Below are 25,449 nucleotides of genomic sequence, written 5' to 3'. Positions count from 1 at the left end.
CCATTCTGGTGCAGTGGGATTCAAGATCAGGGAAGGATCTCCACATGAGGGTACAGTGAGCCCAAGGGAGCCTTTTGTCTACCAGTACCTCCAAACTGCAGCACAGTCTGCCCTGGCTGAGCAGAGACACGCTTCCTGGGGATATGTGGGCTGTCTTTTGGATTTCAAGAGTTATGGCAGTGAACTGCCATAACATCTCCTCGGGCCCTTACACCACCTTCTTTTCCTCTTGAAGGGAAGAAAATGAGGGTTTTTTCCCCCTTCTCAATTCACAGGTGACTGCTGGCTACTAGCAGCCATAGCTTCTCTCACACTGAATGAAAAAACACTAGCAAGAGTGGTGCCACTGGATCAAAATTTTGGGCCAGATTATGCTGGAATATTTCACTTCCAGGTAAGATGAATATCTGGCACAGCATGGACACACTTCTGTCATTACACGTCATGATCTATTTCGTAGTGGGGTTGATGGTTATTGCAGAGGAGACATTGAAAAAACAGGAATTGCTGAGCTTACACTGTTGTTCGTGTTTTGAGAAATAATCTAGAGGGCTACATCAGCCTCCCACGGGCACACACATAGCCACTTCTGCTCTGTGAAGAGATATATGGCTTTAGAAATCATTTCACATTTTCTTGGGCACTTAAAGCCCACTTAGGACATAAAGCCTTAAAGGAGGTGGACTGAGATCTGTAATACGTGTGTGTCTTAAAGGTGTCTTGAATCATGTGGTGACCATTTGTGTAGCTATATGAGTGATGTTCTCCAGACAAGGAGCTACAGTACAGTTCTGCACTTTTAATCTTAGTCTTTTCTTAAGATAGATTACCGTTCCTTCAGAGCACCCTAGCACAGTATAGTGGGAATGGATGATTTACATGACTTCTAATCAAGCTTATGATTGTGACTAACTAACTTTCAATTAGAAGTTCTGGGACACCAGAGTCCTACACTCAGGAAATAACATGCTGTCAACAAATTCATGCCCCATCCTTTCTAAATAGTTTTGGCAGCACAACGAGTGGCTGGATGTCGTGATTGATGACCGATTGCCCACCTTCAAAGGCCGATTGGTTTTCCTGCACTCAGCTGAACACAACGAGTTTTGGAGTGCTTTACTAGAGAAAGCCTATGCCAAGTAAGTCACACCACGCATACATAATTTGCTATTTGTACATACATTATTCACGATTTGTACATACATTATTCACAACTCAAGCGAACAGCTTCTATCCAGTATTTTTGGGGGGGGGGGGTCAAGGGTGTTGCATTTGCTGCTGCCTTGATCTAAAGACTATAAAGATTAGATAAATAAAGATTATATCTATCTCTTGTGAGCTGGTCCAGCTTCCAGCACATCATTAGATACAGCCCTAGCTGATAGCAACAGAGTTGGATCAAAGCCTGAATCCTGTGATTTGTGTCTCTGCTGAGACCTCAGTTGATGGTTCTGGCTAACTCTGTATTTTTAAATGATTTGGCAGGTAACAAGCCACTGACATGCAGTGATATTCAGTCCTTGCCAACCTGACAACTGGCACTGAAGAAAGAAAAGCCCCAGGCTTTAAGGATATAGAGAAATGAATGAATTAAAAATGCAATTAACAAGGAAAGCAGAATGATCCCAATACTCCTCCCATATATCCTGAGTACATTCTGGGGTACTTCTTTTGACTTCAGTGCCATTGCTGCAATTTTATGCCCGTGTGAGAAAGCTCTCAAACATGGGTATCTATCTTCAAAATTTTGAAAGCATGTCTCACAGTCAACATGTGTTTTCCAGGCTGAATGGCAGCTACGAGGCTCTGAAAGGAGGCAGTACAATAGAAGCCATGGAGGATTTCACTGGGGGTGTAGGAGAAATGTATGAGGTTAAAAAGGCTCCTGACAATCTCTATGAAATCCTAGAGAAAGCTCTGAAAAGATGCTCAATGGTGGGCTGCTCTATTGATGTAAGTAAGAAATGGGGTCTGATTTTCTCAGTTAAGTTTTGTGGTTTCTGCATTAAAAAAACCCTACTTTTTAAAGACTGGTTAGATTAATGACAAGTAGAAGGATATGCACTTAACTCTGCAAATAGCTATGAACTAATAGATATGTAATATTGATGTAGGCCTTAGTACAGTGGTTTAAAAGAAAAGAAAAAGATTCATCATTTTTCAGGAAGTGATGGCCACTGTATTTAAAGCAATAATGACATGAGCATGAGCACTTGGTGAGAGTGAACTTTATTTCCTGAGTTATTGGGTCACTAGGCATTAAAACTGGCCATAGGTTTTTGAGGACTTACTGTTTCCAGAGACTACAAAATTGCCTTTTTTCAGCCCTGAATTCTGTAATAACACCTGTGGGGACTTGGGGGACTCAAGACAATTTTCAGGATCAGTGCATATGTTTGTAAACAGGGGCTGGGGCTTCGGGTATGTCAGATTTATCCCTCCAGAGACTGAAACCTCCAGTTTTCCCAGAGAAAAGGTTGCTGGTGGGTAGCACCTGCATAGGTTACCTACTCATTCATACTGCTCTGTTGGTGTGTCTGACCCAGGGTAAAAGGAGCCATCCATGAGTCCTTGGCTTTCTGGTGAAAAATGCCTGAGCTGCTCAACAGCAATGAAAACCCCATTGCTGTTCCTCGCTGACTGTGCTCAGCAGGAAAGGCAGTTCGGAAACAAAAGTGTGCCTGGTTTCTCCACCAGAATGAGCAGATGGAGAAAAGGCTTTGAGAGCAAATCCCACCAAGCACAAAATGTTTCATTTCCCTTTTTGGGCACTTGCAACAAAAGCAAAGGAAGTGCCCAGACTGGGAGAGAAGGAGAGAGGCTTTCATTTACCCTCTGCCCATGAGCCTCATAGCTGAACATTTGACCGGGCTGAGGGAGATCTGTTGTCTCAAATCCATTGCCTGCCTGACTGAAAGCAGGGCTTTTCCACAAACTCTCTCTTTTACTCAAGACTGTGCCCTCAACTTTGGCGTTCAGTGATTTCTGATTTAAGTTGCCCTTTCTCCCGTGATGAAGCTTTGCTGCTTGCAAAGAAGCATATAAATATTATGCTGCTTGCAAAGCAGCAAAAATAAGTATTTATTGAATTACAGAGTGTGATACTCAGCTGGCTGATGGGACTCTTCACTGCCATCACTGCTCTATCAATGTCTTTTTACAAGAAGTGAGGCCATATCAACACCTTATCTCATTCTGAGAGCACCTTTTCCCATCCCTTAGCTGACCCAAACTTCATTTGAATGGGAGTTAAGATTGAGATCCTGGAAATGCAGATGATGATGATATAAAATCACAGTGGCAGAGTAGGTATTTCAGCCTGGAAACACCCTATTTTCCCTCTAAGTGAACAATGCTAAAAAAAAAAAAAGGAATACTATCCTTTCCTTTCCTCAAAGGGCATCATTGCGCCATCACTGTTTGCATCGAGCAGACAGACAAGTTCCCTGTCCACAGTACTGGTTAGCCACTGACCTCCCACCTGATGCTTGGAAGGGACCAGGTGGCACCACTTGTGACCTCACTCTGCAGCTAGAATTTCACATTTTTTCCCCATATTTCAGACCAGCAGTGCTGCCGAGTCAGAAGCCAAAACCCCCTTTGGCCTTATAAAGGGCCACGCTTACTCTGTGACTGGCGTCGATGAGGTACGTTCAGCAGCGCGGGGCAAGGAGAGACCTGGGAAAAAGATAAGGGAGTGTCCCCCGACCTCAGGAGACAGGAGAGTGATCCTGGGAGAGTTACCCAAATTCCCATCCATCTTTCCCTCCCACGTCTCCCTTAGCAGTCTGTACCTTTTGCCCAGCTGTTACAGCAGCTTGCCCAGCCTCTGCACACTGGAGAAATCCTGCTCCCTAGCTACTGACACTTGGTATTTTCTCTATTTCCTTCTTCCCCAGGTGAGCTATCGGGGCCGGCAAGTGCAGCTGATAAGGATAAGGAACCCCTGGGGACAGGTGGAGTGGAATGGCCCTTGGAGTGACAAGTGCGTGCACTGTCCCACACACGCTGGCCTCGCAAAGGCCAAATCCCAGCTGCGGCTCCACAGCTAGCTTTCTGCAGCCCCAGCTATTCCAGGGAAAATTAAATCAAGAGTTTGAACATGCGTAACATGCCATACTAACATGTCACCCTCAGTATTTTCAAAGCTGCTCAATTGTGGGGACACTGTCGAGGCTGTTTAGCCTCCAAAATCTAGCATTAGCAAAAGCCATGCATTAATATGAATAGGAAAAGTTAATTTTAAGACACTCCCGTCTGGAAAAATTGTACATTTGGACTGATTTTTTGGGGTTTTTTTGCAAGCCTGTTGCTGTGGTGCTTGTAACACAACATCCATACTTTGTCCTCCTGCAGATAATCTGGAAAGTGATATTGTATTACCCCCTGTAAGTAGTTTATGAGTCTCTAGAACACCAAACCCAGTTTACTGTTCTGGATTTCTAAACACGTCTAGGAATAGGCAGGAATCTTACAGGCTATATATGACAAATTAAATGAGACCGTCTCCATGTGGTATCCACCAAAGCTGTGGAAGAACCCAAAAACACAACAGGACTGGTCTGAAAACCAATGTGGTTTTACTACCAGTGGTAAACAAAGTGCAAGTAATACAAAATTAAAAAATTTTAAAAAGTAAAAAACACCAATACATTCCCCCCCAACATACACTTTTCGATATATTTTTGCACATATGCATGGCTTCATTTTTGTTTCACTTTCTTCTGCTAAGGGTTGGGGTTTTTTTAATGCACATAGATGTAGGTGAGAGGAGCCATAACCTGCCTGCCCCTTTAAAACTGCTGAGACATGTAGTCATCTGTAGGACTTCTTTGAATGTCCCAGCCCTTAACATGACTCAGAAATAAATGAAATATTTCCACATCAGCACTGATCCTTTGTTATCTTGGGAAAAAAAAACGTGAATAATTGACATATGTAATGAGTGATTAAATCTCAAAAAAAACCCCAAAGAGGTTAACATCAGGACAGGCATCTGGCAATTCATGCTGATTATTGAAAAGGCTGTCTCTGCAAAGCAGAGCTCTGATTCTGCACTTGGGAGGTTTTCTGGAACTCAAGTTGCAGAGGGCCTCACAGGTCAGTAGGTGAATCTGTATTAACATTTTGCAGTGGTTGCTGGAATTAAAAACCTCAACACAAGGTACCTGTTACTCCCTGTTTATTATTACCTGCTACCATGTTTATTATGTCAGACTGGAGATGAGGTAGGGCATTCCAAGTTTTTTCCAAAAAGCTTTACAGGTTTTTGTTTCGTTCTGACCTGCTACAGCTGGAGTTGTAGGGGTGAATGAAAAGGAGGCAAAGACTTTTCCTGGAACCCCAGTTACTCCAGCAAATATCACTGTACAGGGGAAGGAGCCTATTCAGCTCCCATTGACTCAATTTTGAAGAAATATCTGGCCCTAAATTACTGACAAACGTGAAAGAGGAGAGGGTGCTACAGATGGAAAACAGATTTAAGGAGGGGTGTGACTTAGCAAAATCTTGAGGTTTACCAATAGCCCTATTATACCTAATGCCAACACATGACAGCAGTCCCAACTCTGAGTGCAGGCAATAACTCACGCAGCACCATCCTGGAGCAGCTTTGGGATCTTTGGCCTGGTCCTGCTTCCAGCTACATTAATTGGGTCTCTGCGACCATGAGTGACAGCAGGATTTGGGAAACCTCTTAAATGCATCCTTGTTTGTGTAAGCTGCTCAATTAAAACACATCTGGAAGAAGAATAGCCTGCCGCCATGTCCAGCCAGTTATTCTGAGCCAGGGAAAATCACTTTTCACACACCCATAGTAAAGCTTGGTTTTGTTTTCTTGCAGCTCTCCGGAGTGGTGTTCAGTCAGCCCACTGGAGCAGAGACGCCTATCTCAGGCAGCACGGGATGATGGAGAGTTCTGGTAAGCCACAGGTTTTTGAAGTGTGTGGCTCTAGTCGGAAATCAAGGTGCAAGCAGCCAAAATGAGCAATAAGTGAGAAGTCTCTGTGTGAGAAAATGCTCAGTTTCTGCCTAGGAGAGGGCAGGTAGAATGCTCACTTGGTTTTCTGTGTGTTTCATGTGTGCCCATGTCTATTTTAATAACAAAGAGTTTTAAAAGTCAGCTTAGTTAATGGCATTAGCATGTTTCAAATACTGTGTGTCTCCCATGAATGTAACACCCCTTAAATCCTTCCCATGAACAAAGGCAGGCTCTACAGGTGCATAGGAAGGCACCTATGAAATGCCTTCAGGGTTGATACTAGACATACACTGGAAGGGAAGGGAGTCCTGAGAAGCAATACTACTTATTACAGAAAGTAAAAGAACACCAAGATGTGTGTGAAATGATGGAAAATTTTAAGACAAGATGAAATGAAATAGGAAAAAAAAATCATGCTGGAAATTGCTTTAGAAGTGTAAAGTGTTCTTCATGCCAAATTCACCATCTCAGACAGAGCAGATGGCTGACTTGCACATGAACCGCCCCTATAAAAACCATGCTGTGCACTACTGACAATGTGTCTGGTCACATTTTCTAGGTCCAGATACTCATCTCTTTTACACAGTGGTAAATCTAGAGAGGAATGCAGTGGGGCTATTCCAGATTTTTCCTGCAAATTAAACCAAAGTTCAACTTTAGGCCTGAAAAGTTATTTGAGATAGACAATGCAGCACATTAAGTCACATAAATTGATTTATCCCAAGCTTTGATAGCTCTGAAGGGAAGTGGGTCCAGTGGCTGATCCATTACTTAAGTATTTTTACATAGGATATTTTGAGTTATTTTGCTATTGACATTTTAAATGCAGCTGGGCATTTCTAGTTTTCTCCAAAAAGCTTTTGTGGGGTTTTTTTTGGTCTGTTTTTGATCTGGCTACAGCTGGAGCTTATGGGTTGAATGAAAAGGAGGCAAAGACTTTCCCTTGAACCCAAATAACTCCAGTAAGTCTCAATACAGGGCATGACTTAAAGCCTGACTGTGTAATGAAGGTACAAGTGTGCAAGCAGGCATCAAATGAACAATGATATTCATGAACTCATCTGTCCAACAGAGCTAAGCTGACAGGTAAGTAAGCCCTCGAAAGGCCAATAAAAATTAATGAGGTTGAGCATACCCAGACAAATGTTGGCCTTCTTCATCCAGCGTCTCAGCCATTCAGAGCAGAAACAAAAACCATTGGGACTGAAATTTCCATTGAAGGGGTTAAATGGACAAAAATCATATGCAGAAGGTAAGAAATGCTTCCAAAACCAGTCAGGCAAGTTTGATACCAGCTAAACCCTCCACCCAGTCCATCAGACTTATTTTTCCTAATGCCTTTTGACTTCTGTGTATTTCTCTAAGGAACGTTTGCCTCTTTGCCCCCTCTAAGCCACACCTTGATGGTTTCCCCATCAGGCTTCACATACAGACTTTGCATGAGCAATAATGTGATGTATCCCTAAAGACATTAAAATGGTCAGATGAGGAAAGAGACGAACATAGCTGCTTCTCTCCAGCTTTCAGTTTGCTCCTGCTGTGGTTCTTGATGCAGTTTAGCTGAGGAGATGGCAAATGAGCTATATTCCTGCTTCTGCAGCTGAAGACCTTCAGCCAGCCTATTCACCACTCCTGGTGGTGTCTTGGCTTGCTTCCCTGGAAAGCTGGGGTAATCTTTATGATGTACTTTGAAACCTGCTGCTAGAAATAGTGAGTAGCAAAGTAATTAGGTCCTCAAGAGTTCAAAACATGTTCTCCATGACATGCATTATCTTTGGGCTTAGCAAATAACGTAAGGTGCAAAGGGGCTCTTGTCCTTGTTGACCACAACCAGTTTCTACTGCAGGAGATTTAATAGTGAGTTTTACAGTCAGGAAGCTTTTCGTACGTCATTTCTTAATGTGTCTGGAAGCTGAAAGGTAGCCCAGGAAACCTGCTATGTACTCATGAACAACTTCTGTAAATGTGCTGCAGGTTTTGGACCCAGTTTATTCCATGTGCTGATTGCACACAAAGCAATGGTCACTTTTTCTACACAGGCTCATTTCTGTTAAATGAAAGAGAAGAAAAGGAAGAAGACATATAACTGTTTATTCTCATGTATTGTGTTAGATTTCATCCTAGGTAGAACAGGAATACTAGGAGGAAGGGTAGTGCAGCGAGGAAAATTAGACCAACAGCTATGGAACATTTAAAGCAAGATGAGTGTCATATCGTCAGAGTGTCTTCAGTCAATGCAAAAAGGCAGCACAGCTGTAGAGGACTACATGGGATAAGGCTGCTAAGGTGGGAAACATGGTCTGATAAGACCTTTTGTCCCTTTTATTCTCCGGATTTGTGAGGGCTGAAGAAAATCATCATGGTAACATGCTGAGGGCCTGCTGACCTCATTAACTACCCCAAAGATATTTTGGCTACACATTAGCGGTTCAGATTCGTCTTGTCTAGATGCTTCTACTAGTTGGGAAGAAGGCATCCTGCTCTTGGCTAAGAAATCAGCTTCTCACTCACCCTAGTCCATTCCTTCCTAAAATCAGAGCGTCAGAGCTCTTCCCTTCACCAGTACAAATGCAGGACAGCCCTAGGGAAGTCAGAACAGGTGTTTTACCTCTTAGGAGCCAAATCTGATCTGTAAAGTGCAACTCCTTCAGCTGCTTTGCAGCACATTTCCAAAGAGCCCAAAATTGCACAGTGTAGCCAGGAAACTGAGCCACTTAGAGACAGATTTTGCTCTGCTGCCCCTGCTCTAGTGTACTGAGCATCAAAATGAGAATTAGCAGTGCCTAGGGCTAGCAATACATGGGAATAGCCAAAAAGAAAGGGCAGAGCTCAGGAAAACAAACTCTGCTGTTTTTTCCCACACTAAAACCAAGTTGTAAAATGGCCCATAGCAAGTGAAAATTAATACCACCACAGACATCTATTTCTTATGCAGCAGAAAAACGGAGCTAGCTGCTGCGGATAAATATGTGGTCTTGGAGACCTTTTGCTGCTACTTACTCCGTTTGTTGTTAGGCATCAGCCACTGGAGGAAAAGGATAGTTATAGAAGTTCATGCTAGGGAGGAGATCAATTTCTGTATGTTATTTCTATGGTCCATGGAGAGAGAACGGCTCTTACAGATAGCGATTCAGAGCAGAGGACACCTCTAGATGTTAAATTGCCCTCAGGAAGGCCTAATACCTCTCCCTTTTACAGAAGGAACTTCAGCATACCAACGCTACTCTCAGCCTTAGAGCATATGGGCCTCCTGCCCGTTCAGTGCCCACTATGCAAGCTGCTCTCTCTTAGACAGCTTCTCTGCTCTGTTCCGTTTGCTGAGGGCTGCACACCATACCCAGTGGTGCCTGGCTCTGGCTGTCCCTTCTCTTGGCTGTTTGTTCACTCCTGAACACCAGGCTCCTTGGCCAGCAGGACTGTTGGTATCTTTTTGCCCTTCTCCTTGCTAGATAAAATCACATGGCTTATCTGCTTCTCAGCATACTGAGCAGGCTAGTTTCAACCAACCTAGCCTAGCAGCTCAAAAGCATCCATATTGTGCCGTTTTCTTCCTCCTTCCCATGGCCATGTATATGTGTCCACCTTGGGTATAAAATATATGTAGTGCAAGCTACATGACACAGTAGCAGGCAGCAGTGTCTATAACACCTTCAAGGGCAGGTTGGAGCCACTACTGAAGACCAAACGCACTTTTTGTCTTTTGTGGTTGGTGTATATTTTTGCTAGGACAAGGTCCCAGGCACCCATAGAGGAGGTGAGGGGGAGCCACTTGAGCCTAGGCACTTTAGCAGAGGCCCAAATGTGACTTTAACTGCAGTGTGGACAGTCTGATCATACTAAGGCTTGGCTAATCCATCATCGTGTGTCCCTTGTAGTGCTTTCATGCAGCTGGCATTGAACACACAGCTGATTTGTAGGCAGACTTGCTCCTGCACAGACGCCTGCCATCCTTTGGTTGTCTCTTCAGCAATACAGATGCAGCCATTAAGGCCAGGATGGTGTTGGTGAAATAATTCTTTCAATCATAGGTTTTGCATGAGTGTCACTTCTTTTCCTCTTATATTCAACTGTAACTGAATAAAATCAACAAGACTTATCATGTAAAAAGAAAGGTGTAAGAGATGTCAGAATCAGACCCAGACAAAAAGGTTGCCTGTGTTTTGCACCACAGTGAGGAGAGCTAGCTTCTCCCCTGGTGTACACCAGCATATCTCCACAGTCACTGAAACTATTCAGATCCACACGAGCTGGTAATCTGACCCCAAGACTCTGCAGAGTAGATACTTCTGCTGGGCATCCTTCACTGAAGCGAATGACTGCCTGTTCTTTCCCATGTCTTTCGCTCAGGATGAAATTTGAAGACTTCAAAGTGCATTTTGATAAAGTTGAGATCTGCAACCTGACTCCAGATGCCCTGGAAGACAGCACTGCCCACAAGTGGGAGGTGACCATCCACCAGGGGAGCTGGGTACGGGGATCCACCGCAGGAGGATGTAGAAATTTTCTAGGTAAATAGATACTGCTTTGAAAATAAGAAGCAGGCACTGAAGTCTTTACCCACCCTCAGCCATCTCTCCTGTCACCCCATAGCCAGAACTGTGGGTGCAGGCCTGGCCAGCTGAGTCTCAGCTAGCAGGAACCAGCCAAAGGGACAAATGTTTATATGGTCCCACTTGAGACTTTGAGGTAAAAGAGTTGCTTTCTTTGTTCTCAAGTTCATTGGATCTGGTTTGCCTCTCATTTACATTTGCCTGAGCAGGACTAGCTCCAAATAAGTCACTTAAACTGCAGCAGTAGGTATAAAACGAGACAAAAATCCATCTCAGCCAGCATGTTTTATGTGGCTCTGAAGTAGCATCATGGATCTGAACCGTGTTGCTCCAGACTGGCACTAGCACTATGGAATCACTGTGCTTTTAACACATCTTATGTTAACTTTTAACAAAATCCCATCTGACAACTTTATTTAAACCATAGTAACTTAATAAAATATCAGGCCTAAAATATTTTCTACACCTAGTTCCATGAAGGATTTGGGCATTTGGCTTATTTTCTGCAGAGCTTAGTGGAAAGAAGCTTGACAGCTAATGGAAAAACTAAATTTGGGCAAAACCTCAGCTTAATTGTCCTTTTTGTCATTTTGGTTTTTTTTTTTTTTAGTAGAAGTAGTGGTGGTATTATTATTCTGAAGCAAGAAACTCTCTGGTGTTCTTTACATTGGCAGAGACTTTCTGGACAAATCCACAAATCAAGCTACATTTGACAGAGAAAGATGATGGACAAGATGACTGCACATTCATAGCAGCACTGATGCAAAAGGATCGCCGTAAGCTCAAGAAGCTTGGTGCTGAAATGCTAACCATCGGCTACTCTATTTATGAGGTACTCTATTGCTTTTACAGCACAGTAGCCACACTATCAGTATTAGCGTCTTTCTCTGGGTTTGTACCCCTACCAGTCAGCGTGTATTTTTAGGGCCCTTGCTCTTAAAATAATTTTTTCAGTTACATTAAGCTCCACAGAGAATTTTGATGTGGTTGGGATGGAGCCCTCTCAGAGGAGGATTTAGGAGTCCCTGTGGGACCATGGGTTCCCAGGATAGACTCCTTGGCCTCGTGATTCTATCATCCCCTGCCTGGCTCCCGGAAAGGGGACGTTCCTTCTTATGACACTCTTGGGGTGCCTCACACACAGGGGTGCCTGTCCCTGAGTGAAGCTGGGATTGGCAAATCTGCTGTCACTGCTCTGTGACACCCCACCTGGGATGGTGATATTTAATGGCAGGGAACGTTGAAGTAGGAAGACAATGCCCCAGAGTCCTTTTATACTGGGTGGGAAAGGACCACCAGTAACAGGTCCTTGCCGTAAGGTGGGAGCTAGGTTGCTGTGAGCAGCTGGGTAAAGGGATGAGAGTCAGGGTTACAGCTGGTGGAGAGGCTTGTGCGAGGCAGAGTTTGGATCTGTGATTGGGAAAGGGGTAAGGATGGCCCCCAGCACACCCCAGCCAGTGGAGCGCTGCCTTTGTTTCCTCTCCTAGAGCCCTGGCAGAGACGGACACTTGGGCAAAGACTTCTTCAGGTACCACCCCTCCAAGGCCAGGAGCAAAACCTACATTAATTTAAGGGAAGTATCTAACCGATTCAAGCTGCCACCAGGAGATTACATTCTTGTTCCGACCACATTTGAACCGCACCAGGAGGCAGATTTCTGCCTGAGGATTTTCTCTGAGAAGAAAGCCATCACTGAGTAAGTCAGCGGTGAGCCCCAAGCCCTCCAGTGCTTGCCTGTGCGTGGGTCTGGTGGCTGCTGGGTTGCGTCTGGCTGCTGGGCAGCTGGCATGGAAAGCTCCTGAAGTTTTTTTTTGCATTTGCCCATTTTTGCTAAACCTGGTTTTTCTTTGGAGAGGAGTTTACGAGATGGGCAAATAGAGCTTGCCATGGTGAATCTGTGGGAAGAGTTGCTAGCTGCCTGATACTGTTCAGAAATCTGTGAATGCAGCAGTGTATGTTTCCTCCCAAAGTTTGTCCAAAGGACAATTTTACATTAAAAAAGGGTTTTGAGGAAAAAGCGTGTGTGCAATGAACAAAGAATGAGATTAATTCTTTAGCAGACAGTGTGCACAGCTGTGCCCTCCCTAAGTCTTGCTTAAAGTCTGTTTTAAGGGCTTATACCAAAATTTAAACAGTGCAAAAATCCAATTGTCTGATTATTTTATCTAAATCTGTTCGGTAAAAAAATGCAGTTTTATCATTCATCTCTGGAAAATGTAATAAGCAAGCTTCCACCCCAAGCAGAGGTTGAATATCTTCAGATACCGAATAAGGTTTTGTTTTCTCCAGGGATCTAGATGAAAACGTTGCCATTGATCTCCCTGAGGTAAGTCTACAGAGTTAAAACAGCAAGAGAATAGCTCAGCAGAAGATGGCACAAATTTTTACTGTCTTTGGCTAAAACACATTCATTTCACAGGAATGTTACACAATTGCCAGCTTTGTATATGTGACTGAAACAGTCAGTTCTGCTGAATATGGTAAAAAAGCTGTAACAATCAAAATCATAATCGTTATGCTTCTGCATCAGCTTCAAGGCAGTCAGCCAGCACCAGAGGTGGGTATCAGCCACCATGGGTGTGCTGAAAGCACACCCAATAGCACCAGGGAGGCACCTGGCCATTCACATCTTTTAAAATTTTATTTAATATGAAAAAATAAGAGGCAAGAGAATGTCCACAGGCCTACATTCATTTTGCATACAAATATCTTTATTTTACTTATCAATTTCTGCAGGGCATGGGAGGGAACGCTTGATACATGAATGTGCCTGCTGAAATGATTAAATTCTTTTTGTTTCTGAATGGTCTCGTCTGCCTGCTAAGCACTAATTGCAGCTGAGACTGAGTCGGCTCCTGTTTAAATGTAAACCTGCAAATAAGCTATTAACTGTGGTATGCCTTCCCACGGAAAGAAGCTAAGCCAAGATCTCATGTGTCCCTCTTTAGTAAAACTCTCCTCCAGGGACCAGCTAACAAGTGCGTCTCCATTTCTGGGATCTCAGGGCCATGTTCAGTAGCAAAGTACATCTGTTCACCTGTCCCATTATCATTAAGGGACTGCATCCAAACTTAAGCAGAAGGAAGTGAGGAACATACATATGGTCAAAAAAAGTGTAAGTAAGTGGCCAAGCAGTGTCACCAGGGCCACTCTGGTGACAGTTCGCTAAATAGCATCCATGTTGTACCTTCTGTGGGTAGAGAAAACAAAGTCCGATTCTTTGCTTCCTGTGCTGTGCTGTTGCTTTCTTTTTCCCCATTTTTTTGGCTTAAGAACTCCCTCTACTCACACGGTCACCCCAACTAATAGCAGTGGCTCTACACTGTTGCATCTCTCTGCTCATCAGCATAGACTGAAGCCTGGACTCTACACGCCTGCGAAGGCACTGCGGCACTCAGCTGGCAGCCAGCTGAGAGTGCTTCCAGGCTCAGGATGGCGCTGGGTAATATGTCAAAGTGCAGCCACCTCTGGCTGGTGCTCTCAAGAAGGGCGAGAGGTCTCTGGATGATGCTGCTGGAAAGAGCCAAGTAGACCTGTGGTTGTTCAAGGACTGGGGAAGCAGAGTGGTGCAGGGGTGCTATGAGAGGATAGGAGTTTTCCAGGACAGGTGCTCTTGGTTTTGACATAGCCAAGGCAATGGCACACTAAGCAATCGCTCAAGCAAAGGAAATGAGGGGGTGAGACTCCCCTTGGGCAGCTAGATGGTTGGTAGTCGTCAGGTCTAGCAATGTTCAGGAGCATGTGTACCCTTATTTTAAGATGTACTAAGGTCCCCTGATGCACAGAGGGGCTATATGCAGGAGAAATGTCATGTTTATGATTCTTATAATGACTTGTGTGGTTGATGTTGCAGCCTCTAAACCCAACCCCAAGCCCACAAGAAACTGAAGAAGAAAAGCAGTTCCGGGCATTGTTTGAGCAGATTTCAGGCAAGGTGAGTGCAAAACCCTTGTGGGTCATAGTAAGATGTAGAAAGAGGGAGGACACTTCTGCTCCTACTCAGGGCCAGGTGAAACGACAAGGACATATTTTGGGAGTATGCTTAGTTGTAGTGTGTTGTTTGGGCACCAGATGTCACCATGCCTTATGTCTAGATGGAGAAAGGTGCAGTCCCTGGTGAGCAAGCAGGACCAAAGCTAGAACTCAGTCTCTGAGGGAGCCTACTTGGTTCAGTGTCCAGCTGCAGTTTGTTTTCCTTTGAATCAATGGTTCCTGCTTGAGATCTCCTTCAGACAGCCTTATGCACAGCAACACTCCTGTATTTTGCTAGCCCCTTAGTTTTTAGCCTTTTCTGGGTTTTGTATGCTTCCTTTTTCCCGAGTTGCAATAAAGTACAGATGGGTGACTTTTGTGTTTTCTGAGGTTTTTGGCATGTCTGATTACAGAAACATTCAAGTAACAGATGCTGCACTTTTTTTTTTTAATTTAGGACATGGAGATAACTGCAGAAGAGCTTGAATATATTCTGAATGCTGTATTAAAAAAAAGTAAGCGCTGATAACCGCTAAGGGCTGTAAAGAACTTTATAAAAGCTGCCATTAAATTCACTTACAGATAGAAAAATAAAGGCTGTGTTACGACTCCTGCCTGGTGTCCTCCAGCCAGCCGGGGCAGAGCCAGGAAAACATCTGGTCCATGATCTAACCACAAGTTTGCCCTGCCTCCAGCATGATCCATGTCAGCTCAGTGAGGCCAGTTCTCCATTGCACTACTGCTCTGCTGTGGAGACAGGCACTGAGCTGGGACTTGTAAGACCTGGACGTAGTTCATGACCCTGTTTACAGGCCATTTGTACAATGGGAAACCTGTCACTCTCTGAACCTCATCTCCTGATTTACGGAACAAGGACAATATTTCCTGTTACATCTTCAGTAAATAGCTCTTCTGTCTGGACTGTGACTTCTACAAGAAAGGCTGGAAGGAGGATCCTGGGAACTACAGGCCTGTCAGCCTGACCTCTGTACTGGGGAAGATCATGGAACAGTTCGTCTTCAGGGTGCTCACAGGGCATCTGCAGGACAACCAAGGGATCAGGCCCAGCCAGCATGGGTTCATGAAAGGCAGGTCCTCATTGACCAATCTGATTTCCTTCTATGACTAGGTGACCCACCTAGTGGATGAGGGAAAGGCTGTGGTTGTTGTCTACCTGGACTTCAGTAAAGCCTTTGACAGCATCTCCCACAGCATTCTCCTGGAGAAACTGGTGGCTCATGGCTTAGACAGGTTTACTCTTCACTGGGTGAGGAACTGGCTGGATGGCCGAGCCCAGAGAGTTGTGGTGAATGGTGTTAAATCCAGCTGGCAGCTGGTCACAAGTGATGTTCCCCAGGGCTCAGTTCTGGGGCCAGCCTTATTCAGTATCTTTGCTGATGATCTGGATGAGGGGATCGAGAGCTCCCTCAGTAAATTTGCAGATGACACCAAGCTGGGTGGAAGTGTTGATCTGCTGGAGGGTAGGAGGGCTCTGCAGAGGGATCTGAACAGGCTGGATCGATGGTCTGAGGTCAACTGTATGAGGTTTAATAAGGCCAAGTGCAGGGTCCCGCACTTCAGTCACAACAACCCCATGCAACGCTACAGGCTTGGGGAAGAGTGGCTGGAGAGCTGCCCGGCGGAAAGGGACCTGGAGGTGCTGGTTGACAGCTGGCTGAATATGAGCCGGCAGTGTGCCCAGGTGGCCAAGAAGGCCAACAGCATCCTGGCCTGTATCAGAACTAGTGTGGCCAGCAGGAGTAGGGAAGTGACCATGCCCCTGTACTCGGCCCTGGTGAGGCCACACCTTGAATACTGTGTTCAGTTTTGGGCCCCTCACTACAAGAAGGATGTTGAGGTGCTGGAGTGTGTCCAAAGAAGGGCAACGAAGCTGGTGAGGGGTCTGGGGCACAAGTCTTATGGGGAGTGGCCAAGGGAACTGGGGTTGTTTAGTCTGGAGAAAAGGAGGCTGAGGGGAGACCTTATCACTCTCTACAACTACCTGAAAGGGGGTTGTGGCGACGTGGGTGTTGGTCTCTTCTCCCAAGTAACTAGTGATAGGACGAGAGGAAATGGCCTCAAGCTGCGCCAGGGGAGGTTTAGGTTGGATATTAGGAAAAATTTCTTCACCGAGAGGGTGGTCAAGCATTGGAACAGGCTGCCCAGGGAGGTGGTAGAGTCACCATCTCTGGAAGTGTTCAAAAAATGTGTGGATGTGGCGCTTCGGGACATGGTTTAGGGGACATGGTGGTGCTGGATTAATGGTTGGACTTGATGATCTTGAAGGTCCTTTCCAACCTTACTGATTCTGTGATTCTCTATAGTGAGGGCTGTCTTCATCTTCCAGTGCACCAGTCCTCCTACAATGAAGACAAAGAGCCAGCTATCTGTGCTTATGAAATTGTATTCTCTACTTTCAGTTTATAAAAGGCAGATTTGCCCAATGACTTCCTTCTTATTGTCTTTTTTCAGCAAAGAGCATCAAATTCAAGAACTTAAGTCTCATTTCATGCCGAAATATCATTTCTCTTATGGATGTATCCTTTTGAATAAGTGCTTGTGAGGCTAAGTGAATACCAAATATAAGTGTCCATAGCATTACCTGTCATGGGTATCAGAGATTGATGTGGTAATGTCATGAAAGAATACTAACCAAACAAAAAAAAAATATGTGAAAGCTGTATCCTGATCTTTATTTTAGAAATTTAGGGTTAGGAGCTTCAAGACAGACCATTTTCTACTGCAGACTGAGAGGCAGATGCTTTAATGCTGAGCACTTTTAAAAGTAAATCTCAAATTACTTCTGTATAGAACAGTGCATTTTTCAAGCTGTGATTTATATGAAAAAGGCCTAGAAGAGATAACTCAAGAAAAGTCTGTTTTCTGGAGGGTTAAATTCACCATAGTTTTGCATGCAAGTTATGGGTCAGAAATACAGAATCAGCAGAATGTTGAAAATTACTGGTATCAAAGCTGTGGTTTTTTTGACAACCAGACAAAAAGACAGAAAATCTGATCTTTCGGTTAGATCCTGGAACTCCAGGAAGCAGACACATGGGTGAGAGTTGTCTGTCCAAATTTAGGCATTCGTGGTGTAGCTGTCTACATCTAAGCTAGCTTTCTAGACTTCCTTCGCAGATAGTGAAAAGGATGGTGTAATTATGCTCATTCTGGATGCGCCTAACTGAGGGATGCTAGATGACTGCTCAGGCATTAGGTAAGATGAATCACAGCCCTGCCGCTTCCCTACCAGATTTGTCCTTTGCAACGTTCTGGTGCCTGTTGAGTTTTCCTAGCTTCTCCTCAGTTAGAGCTGTTTTTTGCAGTATGCTTTTCTGATAGACGATTTTGTTACATGCAAGACAAAACAGATACAATCCTAACAAGGCAAATATCTAACATTACATTTATGTCTTGCTTGTTCAGCTGAGAAGTTCTTATCTTCTGCTTTTGTTGCTCCAGTCCATGACAGAGGTAACATCCTCTCAAACATTTCTAACAGAAAACCAAAACAGACAAAACTTTATCCTGTTAAATCTGTGTCCATAATGTCAAAATTCTGTACAGATCAGCCACCATGCATATGCAATGAGAAACAGGGGACCAGTGCTAAATTTCCTCCCTTAAAAACCAAGCTTCAGTAGTGAGCTGGTGCATGTTCACATCTCATCCTTACATGGTATTGGGACAGAGCCAGGAGCGTGGCAGCAGTCCTAGGTTTACTATTTAGGATATAACTAAATAGTTTCCATGATTTACAATGCTTCCAACCAAATCTCTGCATAGTTTTGAATAAATGGGGAGACATCTCTTCCTCTGCTTTGGAAGCACAAGGAACGCGGACACAACCATCCCACGCTGGACATGGTATTTGCAGCACAATGGAGGAGCAAAATGACACAAATGCAAACCCGAGCCAGCACTGGGAGAGTTCCCTCCATGTCATATACCACCAAATGCCCTGGCTACAGTCACCAAGCGGTGGCACAGAGAGGGGGCAAAGTTCTACATGGCCCCAGGAAGAGGAACCTGGCTGGGTAATATGACAGACTTCTTGCAGGAGGCGTAACATCCTTGGAGTCTGTGGGTGCCCTTAATAATGTCACCAGTGTAGGTGCTTAAATGACGCCACTTGGCATGCTTTGACCTTTCTAAATGCTCACTGAGCTAGTGTCCATCTGAGCAAGGGCTTTGTCCTGGCAAGTAAGATGGAAAGGGGAAGGGGAATGGGCCCATTCCTTATTTAGCATTTCAGAGCAAGTGCCCCATCCTGCAAGTCGGTTGTACTTGGGCAACATCGGTAACTCAGTAACACGATATTTAGACCCTCAACACTTCGGGCAGAGCAAAAGCCAGGCAGATCTAACCACTGCCTCTCAGAACTGCTATACAGACTTTTTTTTCAGACCACAAGGACCAGATTTTGCCAGCCTCACCCCACAACTTCCATTAATTTTGGTTGAGCCATTGCAACAGAACCTGGTCTCTAGATAAAAATATTGAATAACACATCAGTTGACTAACTCCTTCAAGTACAGTAGCCGTTTGTTCTAATCAGGTAATTTAATTCTCTGAATCATTTATACCTCATTTACATCCAAAGCTGTTCTTGCCTTAGAACAATCTGTCTTTCTTTCTCCTGTGGAGCCTGCATCGCTCAGCTGTGTTTTTATATCACATAATGTTCCCCAAGTATCACAGCCACAGCCATGACTGTAACTGCTCGAGCTGCACCTCATAGAAATCCCAATATCAGTTTCAGCAGCACCACAGGCTTTCCAGGCAACTTAACATTTTCTGCTTAAAGGAACAGCGCTGATAAATTCAAACAGAATTTGGACCTTCATGTAACAAATATTTTTCCTTAATTCAGATTACCAGACCAGTGGCAACGGGAAACTGGAATTTAGTGAGTTCAAAGTTTTCTGGGAAAAAATGAAGAAATGGATAGTAGGTGACATTATTCCTTGTATTTGTTTCTCCATTCCATTAGCTATTTCCTGCATAGTTTATTATGTATGCACAGACAAAAATGGAGACAGGAGTGTTTACAAGCCACGAATTTTAACTCAAAACAAATGTTTTAAAAGTATGGGGGCCTGTTTTGGATAGTCAAAGACATTCTTAGCTTTCCATGATGCTAAACCATAATGGCTTTCTGGAAATAACAGAGATTTTTGTAAGCAAATCAACTATGTTTGGGACAAAGAATGCAACAGACACTAATAAGCAAGCCAATCAAAATGAAACTTAAGGAGTTTCCATTCCTGCTTTTGTACAGAAGAAGAAAGTGATGATTCATGACTAGTAGGAAACAATAATTTCCGAAGTCACTGCATTTCCATTATTGATCTCTCAGGAGTCAACTGTACTGAAGTCCGCAAAAGTGTTGATTCTAATTTTAAACAGATTTCCCTGACACTGTATACGGTGGTAAGAATAAGCAGGCTTGCAGAATCAGGCCACAGACAGAATATTCAAATAAAGACTTCATAATTGTTTCCTCATGGTCATTAATAGTTTCTTCTGAATTCGTGCTTCTCCCAAGCATTCAAAATATGCAGTTCTCTACTTCTTGGCTAGCCCATCAGAAATGGCAAACACTTTTTCTGGGTACTAATGCCACATCGCTTTTAACAAAGGATGCATTGTTTTTTAACAAGGGGGCTTGAGAAATCCTTGTATCCTGCAGGAAGATTTGCATGTATATTTGCTGGAAAATTTTAAGCTGAATGTGACATCTCTACATAACTCATATTCCAAGGGAGAGGTCTGCTTGTCGTCTCATTAAAAGGATGGAATTTAACTCCAGCTTAATAATTATTTAATATTTAGGTCAAAATGCAAACTGTTTGTACCAGTTCTCTTGGTTGTACCATGAATGTGGCTGTTCAGATGTTTTATACCTAGAAGCAAATGAGTAAGACACAACCTTAACTTCATCTTAAACAATTTGTCTCTAACCTTCAGAACTATAGAGAAAAACATAAAAAGAGATTAAAAGAATGCATTGGTTAAAAATTAAAAGACAAAAACCAATATGTCCTGCCCAGATAATAAAACTTGTTTAAAAATCATGGATTTTTTAATGAAGAGCAGCTCATTATTTTTGAATGCTTGGGTTTGGCAGTACTTGTTTAAGTTTTACAACAACCTATTCATATGACAAAGAGAACTGGGACCTCGATTTGCCCTCAGTTACAAACTCAGATTGGATCTAGACCAAAGTCTTGTCAGCTTTCTTACATGCTTATGCTATGCAGTTAGAGATAAACACCTTGCCTTTCTATGCCGTATCTCTGCTCCCTTTCATATGCAAATACTGACCTTTCTATGTGCTCCTTTCATAACAGAATATCTTTCTTCAATTTGACTTTGATAAATCTGGCTCCATGTCCTCCTATGAGCTTCGCAGTGCCCTTAAAGCTGCAGGTAAGACAAGCACTGCATTTTATCTGGGAAACATCAGGCAGATTGGTTGTGGATGAAGAGGTCTTCAACCTATTACTCAGGCTGGGTGCCTCTGAACAGAGAGGAGGTCTAAACTCCAGAGAGGACCTGGGCACCTAGAGAAGACATTGAGTGGACTAATTTTGCCCCAGGTATGCCCAACCCTGCAGGGCAGCCAGAGCAATCTTTACATTTTTATTGAGCACTGTTAAACTCAACAAGGCTGCACATGGGCAGGGTTAGACCCTGAAACAAGCCACTTCAGAGTCCATCTCCATTCAAGAGTTGGAGGAACAGTGAGTAAGCTGGTTGTTATGAAGTGCAAGTCAGTGCATTTGTATTTCATCACAAATTATTTTTATTAAAGTACCTAGTTTTGCAGAAATCCCTCCAAATTTCAAGGAGTTGGAATGGTCCCTCATACATCAAAAAGTGCATGTGACTGCAAAATTTCTTGTTCAAAGTTTGTTATTCATTGCAAGCTTAAAGAACTTCATGGTCAGATTGCTTTCTGGATGGATGTGTGCCACAGAGTATCCTCCAATTAACTGGTTTTCAAGATTACTTAGTAGAGATCTGCAGATTCCTCCCTGGCCTATGAGGTTGCTCACTTTTCCTTTGTGCATGTGTCTTTGGGAAGGATACCAACTCAACAACTACCTGCTGCAACTGATTGTCCTCCGATACTCTGACGAACAGTTCCAGATTGAATTTGATGATTTTCTGAACTGCTTAATTCGCTTAGAGAATGCAAGTCGTGAGTATCTTCTTCCTCTGGAATTTCTTCCCCTTTGAAAAAAAAATGTTCCACTTTCGGCTGTCATTGAGCATATTGCACAATAGCTGAGATCAACTGTGTACATGGCTAAGAGAAAGGAGCTGTGTTAGTATTTGCTTTTAGGATGGCTTTTCTCCTGTAAAGTGAAAAATGTTCTCCTGCTAATGGAAAATTTCCCCATGCAAATACAGCCTGTTTCATAAACTCTGCAGCAATGTAGGAGGCATGTGAAGAATGCTGGCAAAGTCCATGTTATAGCCTTTCTTGTGGCTCACCCACAAGCTTAATTTGGGATCACAGAAGTTCAAGGTTCAAATATTGCTTCTGCCTCATGCAAAGAGATAATCATCATGCAGGTATGGGCAGGTATCTCCTGTAACTTTTACATAACTTGTCCACTTTTGACTGAAGATATGGTTCCCTGTACATCGAGGCACCCTAGGTCTCAGTTCATTTGTGTGCAGGGTCAGTCTCATTCCAGAGCATCAGTTGTAGCAATAGGTAAAATGGCTGTATAAATGCTGAAGTGACCATTAGTGTGGCTCCAAATTCAAATCAAACGCAACTCACTCTATGAGAAGCAAAATCAACTTTCTTGCCTAGTTTTGTTTGCTTTGTTCTTCTCTACTTTCTGGTTCAATCTGTGGTAATAGATGTATTAAACTGCTGAGAAAGAATAGTTAACTAAGATATTAAAAACCTCACCAATTTCTTGGCTTCATTTTGTAGTATCATCCAAATCTGACTGTTTAGCACATCCAGGACACACTCTTTCAGTCAAGTTCTGAAGTGAGACTCGCACAAAGGCCTTAAGTCAGCAAGACATTTCCTTTTGCAAGGACTTCGTTTTGTCAGAGCAGCTACCACCACCAAGCAATCCTAAGCAATCCGCCTTTGCACCAGGCTCTCCCTCTCCTTGGCACGGTCACCCATCGTTATGGGATGGGGAGCTCGTGTATGAATATGAATGAGGTGTATTTATAGCACCGGTGTCCTGTTTTTCATTTCAGGAGTATTCCAAGCACTGAGTGTGAAAAACAAGGAGTTCATTAACCTGAATATAGGCGAGGTATGAGCACAGCTTCATAAACACTGACAAAATGGTGGGTCTTCTCTAGAGCTTTGTCCTCTTGTAAGAACTGGAGTATTTCTGCATGACACTTCAGGTGATGTCTATGTCCATGAGAGCACAGGGGGCATTTGCCATAGGTTTCAGCAGGGCTGGGTTGTTATAGCGCATGCACCGATTACACCTCCTCCATGCTATTTCCTTCATTCCTTGCCCTGTGCCATATCAACATCTTCCCATCACCCTTTCTAGATTCTCTGCTTTTTCCTTCCTTGGGTGCCAGCTCTTGATGGTGTAAAGGGGAAGCAGCAGACAGGGACGGAGGGTCTTTCACCCTTCCTCAATCCCTCAGGAGATCAGATCAGCCTCTCCCATGCATGTCCATCATCTGTTTCTCACACTGCTCAGCACAGGCTTCTTATTTTCTTGTGTCTTGTGCTCTCTTTGTCTCCCAGTTGCCTATGTGGGCTGTCTCTCATTTTACACTAACCCAAATTTTCCTGAGGCAAGGCACAATGAACTCCCTGGCACAACAAATGTGGGAGCTCATGTGGGTTGTTGGGATGCAAACAAAATCACTGCTGTTATCGGCAACTAGTTCTTGGAGAACGCTGCCTCCTTCCCTCCAAACACAGAAGCAAATGCTGGCTGAGGTCTCTCCTTAGTGACAGGACATAAAAGCCTCATAAGCAAAGATCCTCCTCCCTGTGCGGGGTCAATTCAGAGCAAGGCATTGCTTTTGAACACCTCTCTTTCATTTGGGGAAAGGGAGGGAGAGAAGGGCCTGAAATCATTTATTGTAAAGTTGATCTTTCTTCCGCTATTAGTTTATCAACCTGGCAATGAACATCTGAAGAAGTCTGACTTGGATACTGGGAGTTTCTTGTGACATTGCTGCTGAGACTTCTGCCCCAACAGCTGCGGTCCCCTTCGCCTGCAAACTTTACCAGGAGATTTTGTGTGGAAGAACATGCATGCTGCCCATCCTTTCTGGTCTCCAGCCCTGTTCATGAGTTCAACAACTAGATCACATTTTGGTTTTATTTTTGGTAAAGCCTGACACTGGATTTGTTACTGTGAGAGGTATTTGGATGGGGCGCACACACCTCTCAAGCACACTGAAACTGATTCCCCTGAGTGACCACAGGTTCTTAAGAAATAGGACTGTATTTAGTCTCAGTATAGTACAGACTGTGTGTGCTGTAAAATTAAAAGTCTTTTTTGCTGCTTGGCTACAGATTACTGTAAGGTGCGTTTGAAAATTTAAGGTTGTGTAAAACTTCATTCAGTTTGGAATTTATTTCCAGGCATGCTGTGTGGCTACATAACAAGTCCCCTGTTGTAGCCACATGAATTGCAGTCTGGTGGTCTGCAAACAAAGGAAGACTAGGGAACATATGGATGAAAATTTGCCCTTGAATATTTATGACATAGGTCCCTGGTCCAGGCTTCCTTAAAATGATGCTTAAGCTAAGGTTTGACATTCATCACAGATTTAATTTAGGGAAAAATTGTTGCATCTCACCTTCCCTTAGCCCTTCCTCTGCTACCAACAAAGTTCCTCTGCTACACACTTTGCTTTGCGGCCAGAGTATGTCCCACAAGCCAGTCTCTACAGAGTTGCACACAGCTTGCCTTCATCTTCAGCGAAACATGTGGCTCCCGAGACAGCGAGCTCTTGTGTGGGACCATTTTCCTCTGAGATTGTGTCCCGTACCAACCATGCTCCAGAAGAGCAACTATAACCATTTTAGATGAATTAAATGTACCCATGGGTAAGGTCCTGATCTCTGCAGCGATTGCTATTTTGCATCTGTGACTTACATAGTATTATTCATGTGATGTGGGTAGCCAGTGCTCACTTAAAAAATAACAGTAATAGTAGCCAGGGACTTAAGAGGTCTTCATAGGATTTGTTTCCATTATTATCTTCATAAATTACGTCTATTTTATAATGAATCAACTATCTGGATTTGTTTTCTGAAACCTTTCTTGGAGCGAAACAGATGGCCTTGCATTCCCTACTGTCCAGGATCACTGAGACAGCCAGGGTTTTGTTTTCTCTAGATTTAGACCTAATGAGCAATTCCGGAAGGAAAATCAAGCTGCAGTAAAGGTGAAGTTCAAACAATGAAAAAACATAGGGATCATGATGTTTAAAATGCACGTTTTCTTTTTCTCTAGCAATTATAATCTTGCTACTATGCAGAAAATGCTCTGGAGCTAACTGGAAGCTGAGCAAAAGCTAATGGTTGCAGTATTTGATTAACTGACGTACTCAGCCCCACGAGGTATATTGATTTTCAGATGTGCTGATTGTATGCCCTTTTGACAGCACGAGAGGCAGATGTCTAAATTTCTGAACGTTTGGATTAAAATCTAGACTGTCCTATAAACATTCAGCCACATACTTGAAACAAAAAAATCACAGGTCCTTAATTGGTTCATGGTGCGAGCTTAGATGTGGATACAAATTTGTTGTAACATAGCATTGTTCACAAGCTATGCAGAACAAAAGAGATGTCTCAATGCCTGGAATTGACAGCGTAGCTTTCTGCTCCTCTACACAGAGCTGGGAGTGTCTAAGGGGAATCAGGATTGATATAAGAAAGTGATAAATATTGAGGTGGGAGCAATGGGGCATCAGTAA

The 25,449-nt window shown here is 43.6% G+C and overlaps 1 protein-coding gene across 1 annotated transcript in view; it reads left to right on the top strand.

Moving 5' to 3' along the window:
- The window catches only part of CAPN9 (calpain 9), a gene marked incomplete at its 3' end in the record, with an annotated part of 29,714 nt that extends 6,061 nt beyond the window's left edge, over positions 1-23,653 (top strand). The window contains exons 3-20 of the mRNA XM_081998469.1: positions 276-394; positions 1,006-1,139; positions 1,785-1,953; positions 3,564-3,647; positions 3,900-3,985; positions 5,843-5,920; positions 10,328-10,488; positions 11,205-11,362; positions 12,018-12,226; positions 12,820-12,856; positions 14,384-14,464; positions 14,960-15,017; positions 16,975-17,039; positions 19,384-19,452; positions 20,856-20,934; positions 21,593-21,709; positions 22,741-22,799; positions 23,627-23,653. Of these exons, the coding sequence (XP_081854595.1) occupies positions 276-394; positions 1,006-1,139; positions 1,785-1,953; positions 3,564-3,647; positions 3,900-3,985; positions 5,843-5,920; positions 10,328-10,488; positions 11,205-11,362; positions 12,018-12,226; positions 12,820-12,856; positions 14,384-14,464; positions 14,960-15,017; positions 16,975-17,039; positions 19,384-19,452; positions 20,856-20,934; positions 21,593-21,709; positions 22,741-22,799; positions 23,627-23,653 (1,790 nt within the window). The remainder of the gene's footprint in view (positions 1-275; positions 395-1,005; positions 1,140-1,784; positions 1,954-3,563; positions 3,648-3,899; positions 3,986-5,842; positions 5,921-10,327; positions 10,489-11,204; positions 11,363-12,017; positions 12,227-12,819; positions 12,857-14,383; positions 14,465-14,959; positions 15,018-16,974; positions 17,040-19,383; positions 19,453-20,855; positions 20,935-21,592; positions 21,710-22,740; positions 22,800-23,626) is intronic.
- Positions 23,654-25,449: the final 1,796 nt, after the last annotated feature.

The sequence above is a fragment of the Phaethon aethereus genome (assembly GCF_964289735.1).
Source record: "Phaethon aethereus genome assembly, chromosome: 3".
In the NCBI taxonomy this organism is placed as follows: domain Eukaryota; kingdom Metazoa; phylum Chordata; class Aves; order Phaethontiformes; family Phaethontidae; genus Phaethon; species Phaethon aethereus.
This window is presented reverse-complemented; position numbering and strand designations above follow the sequence as displayed.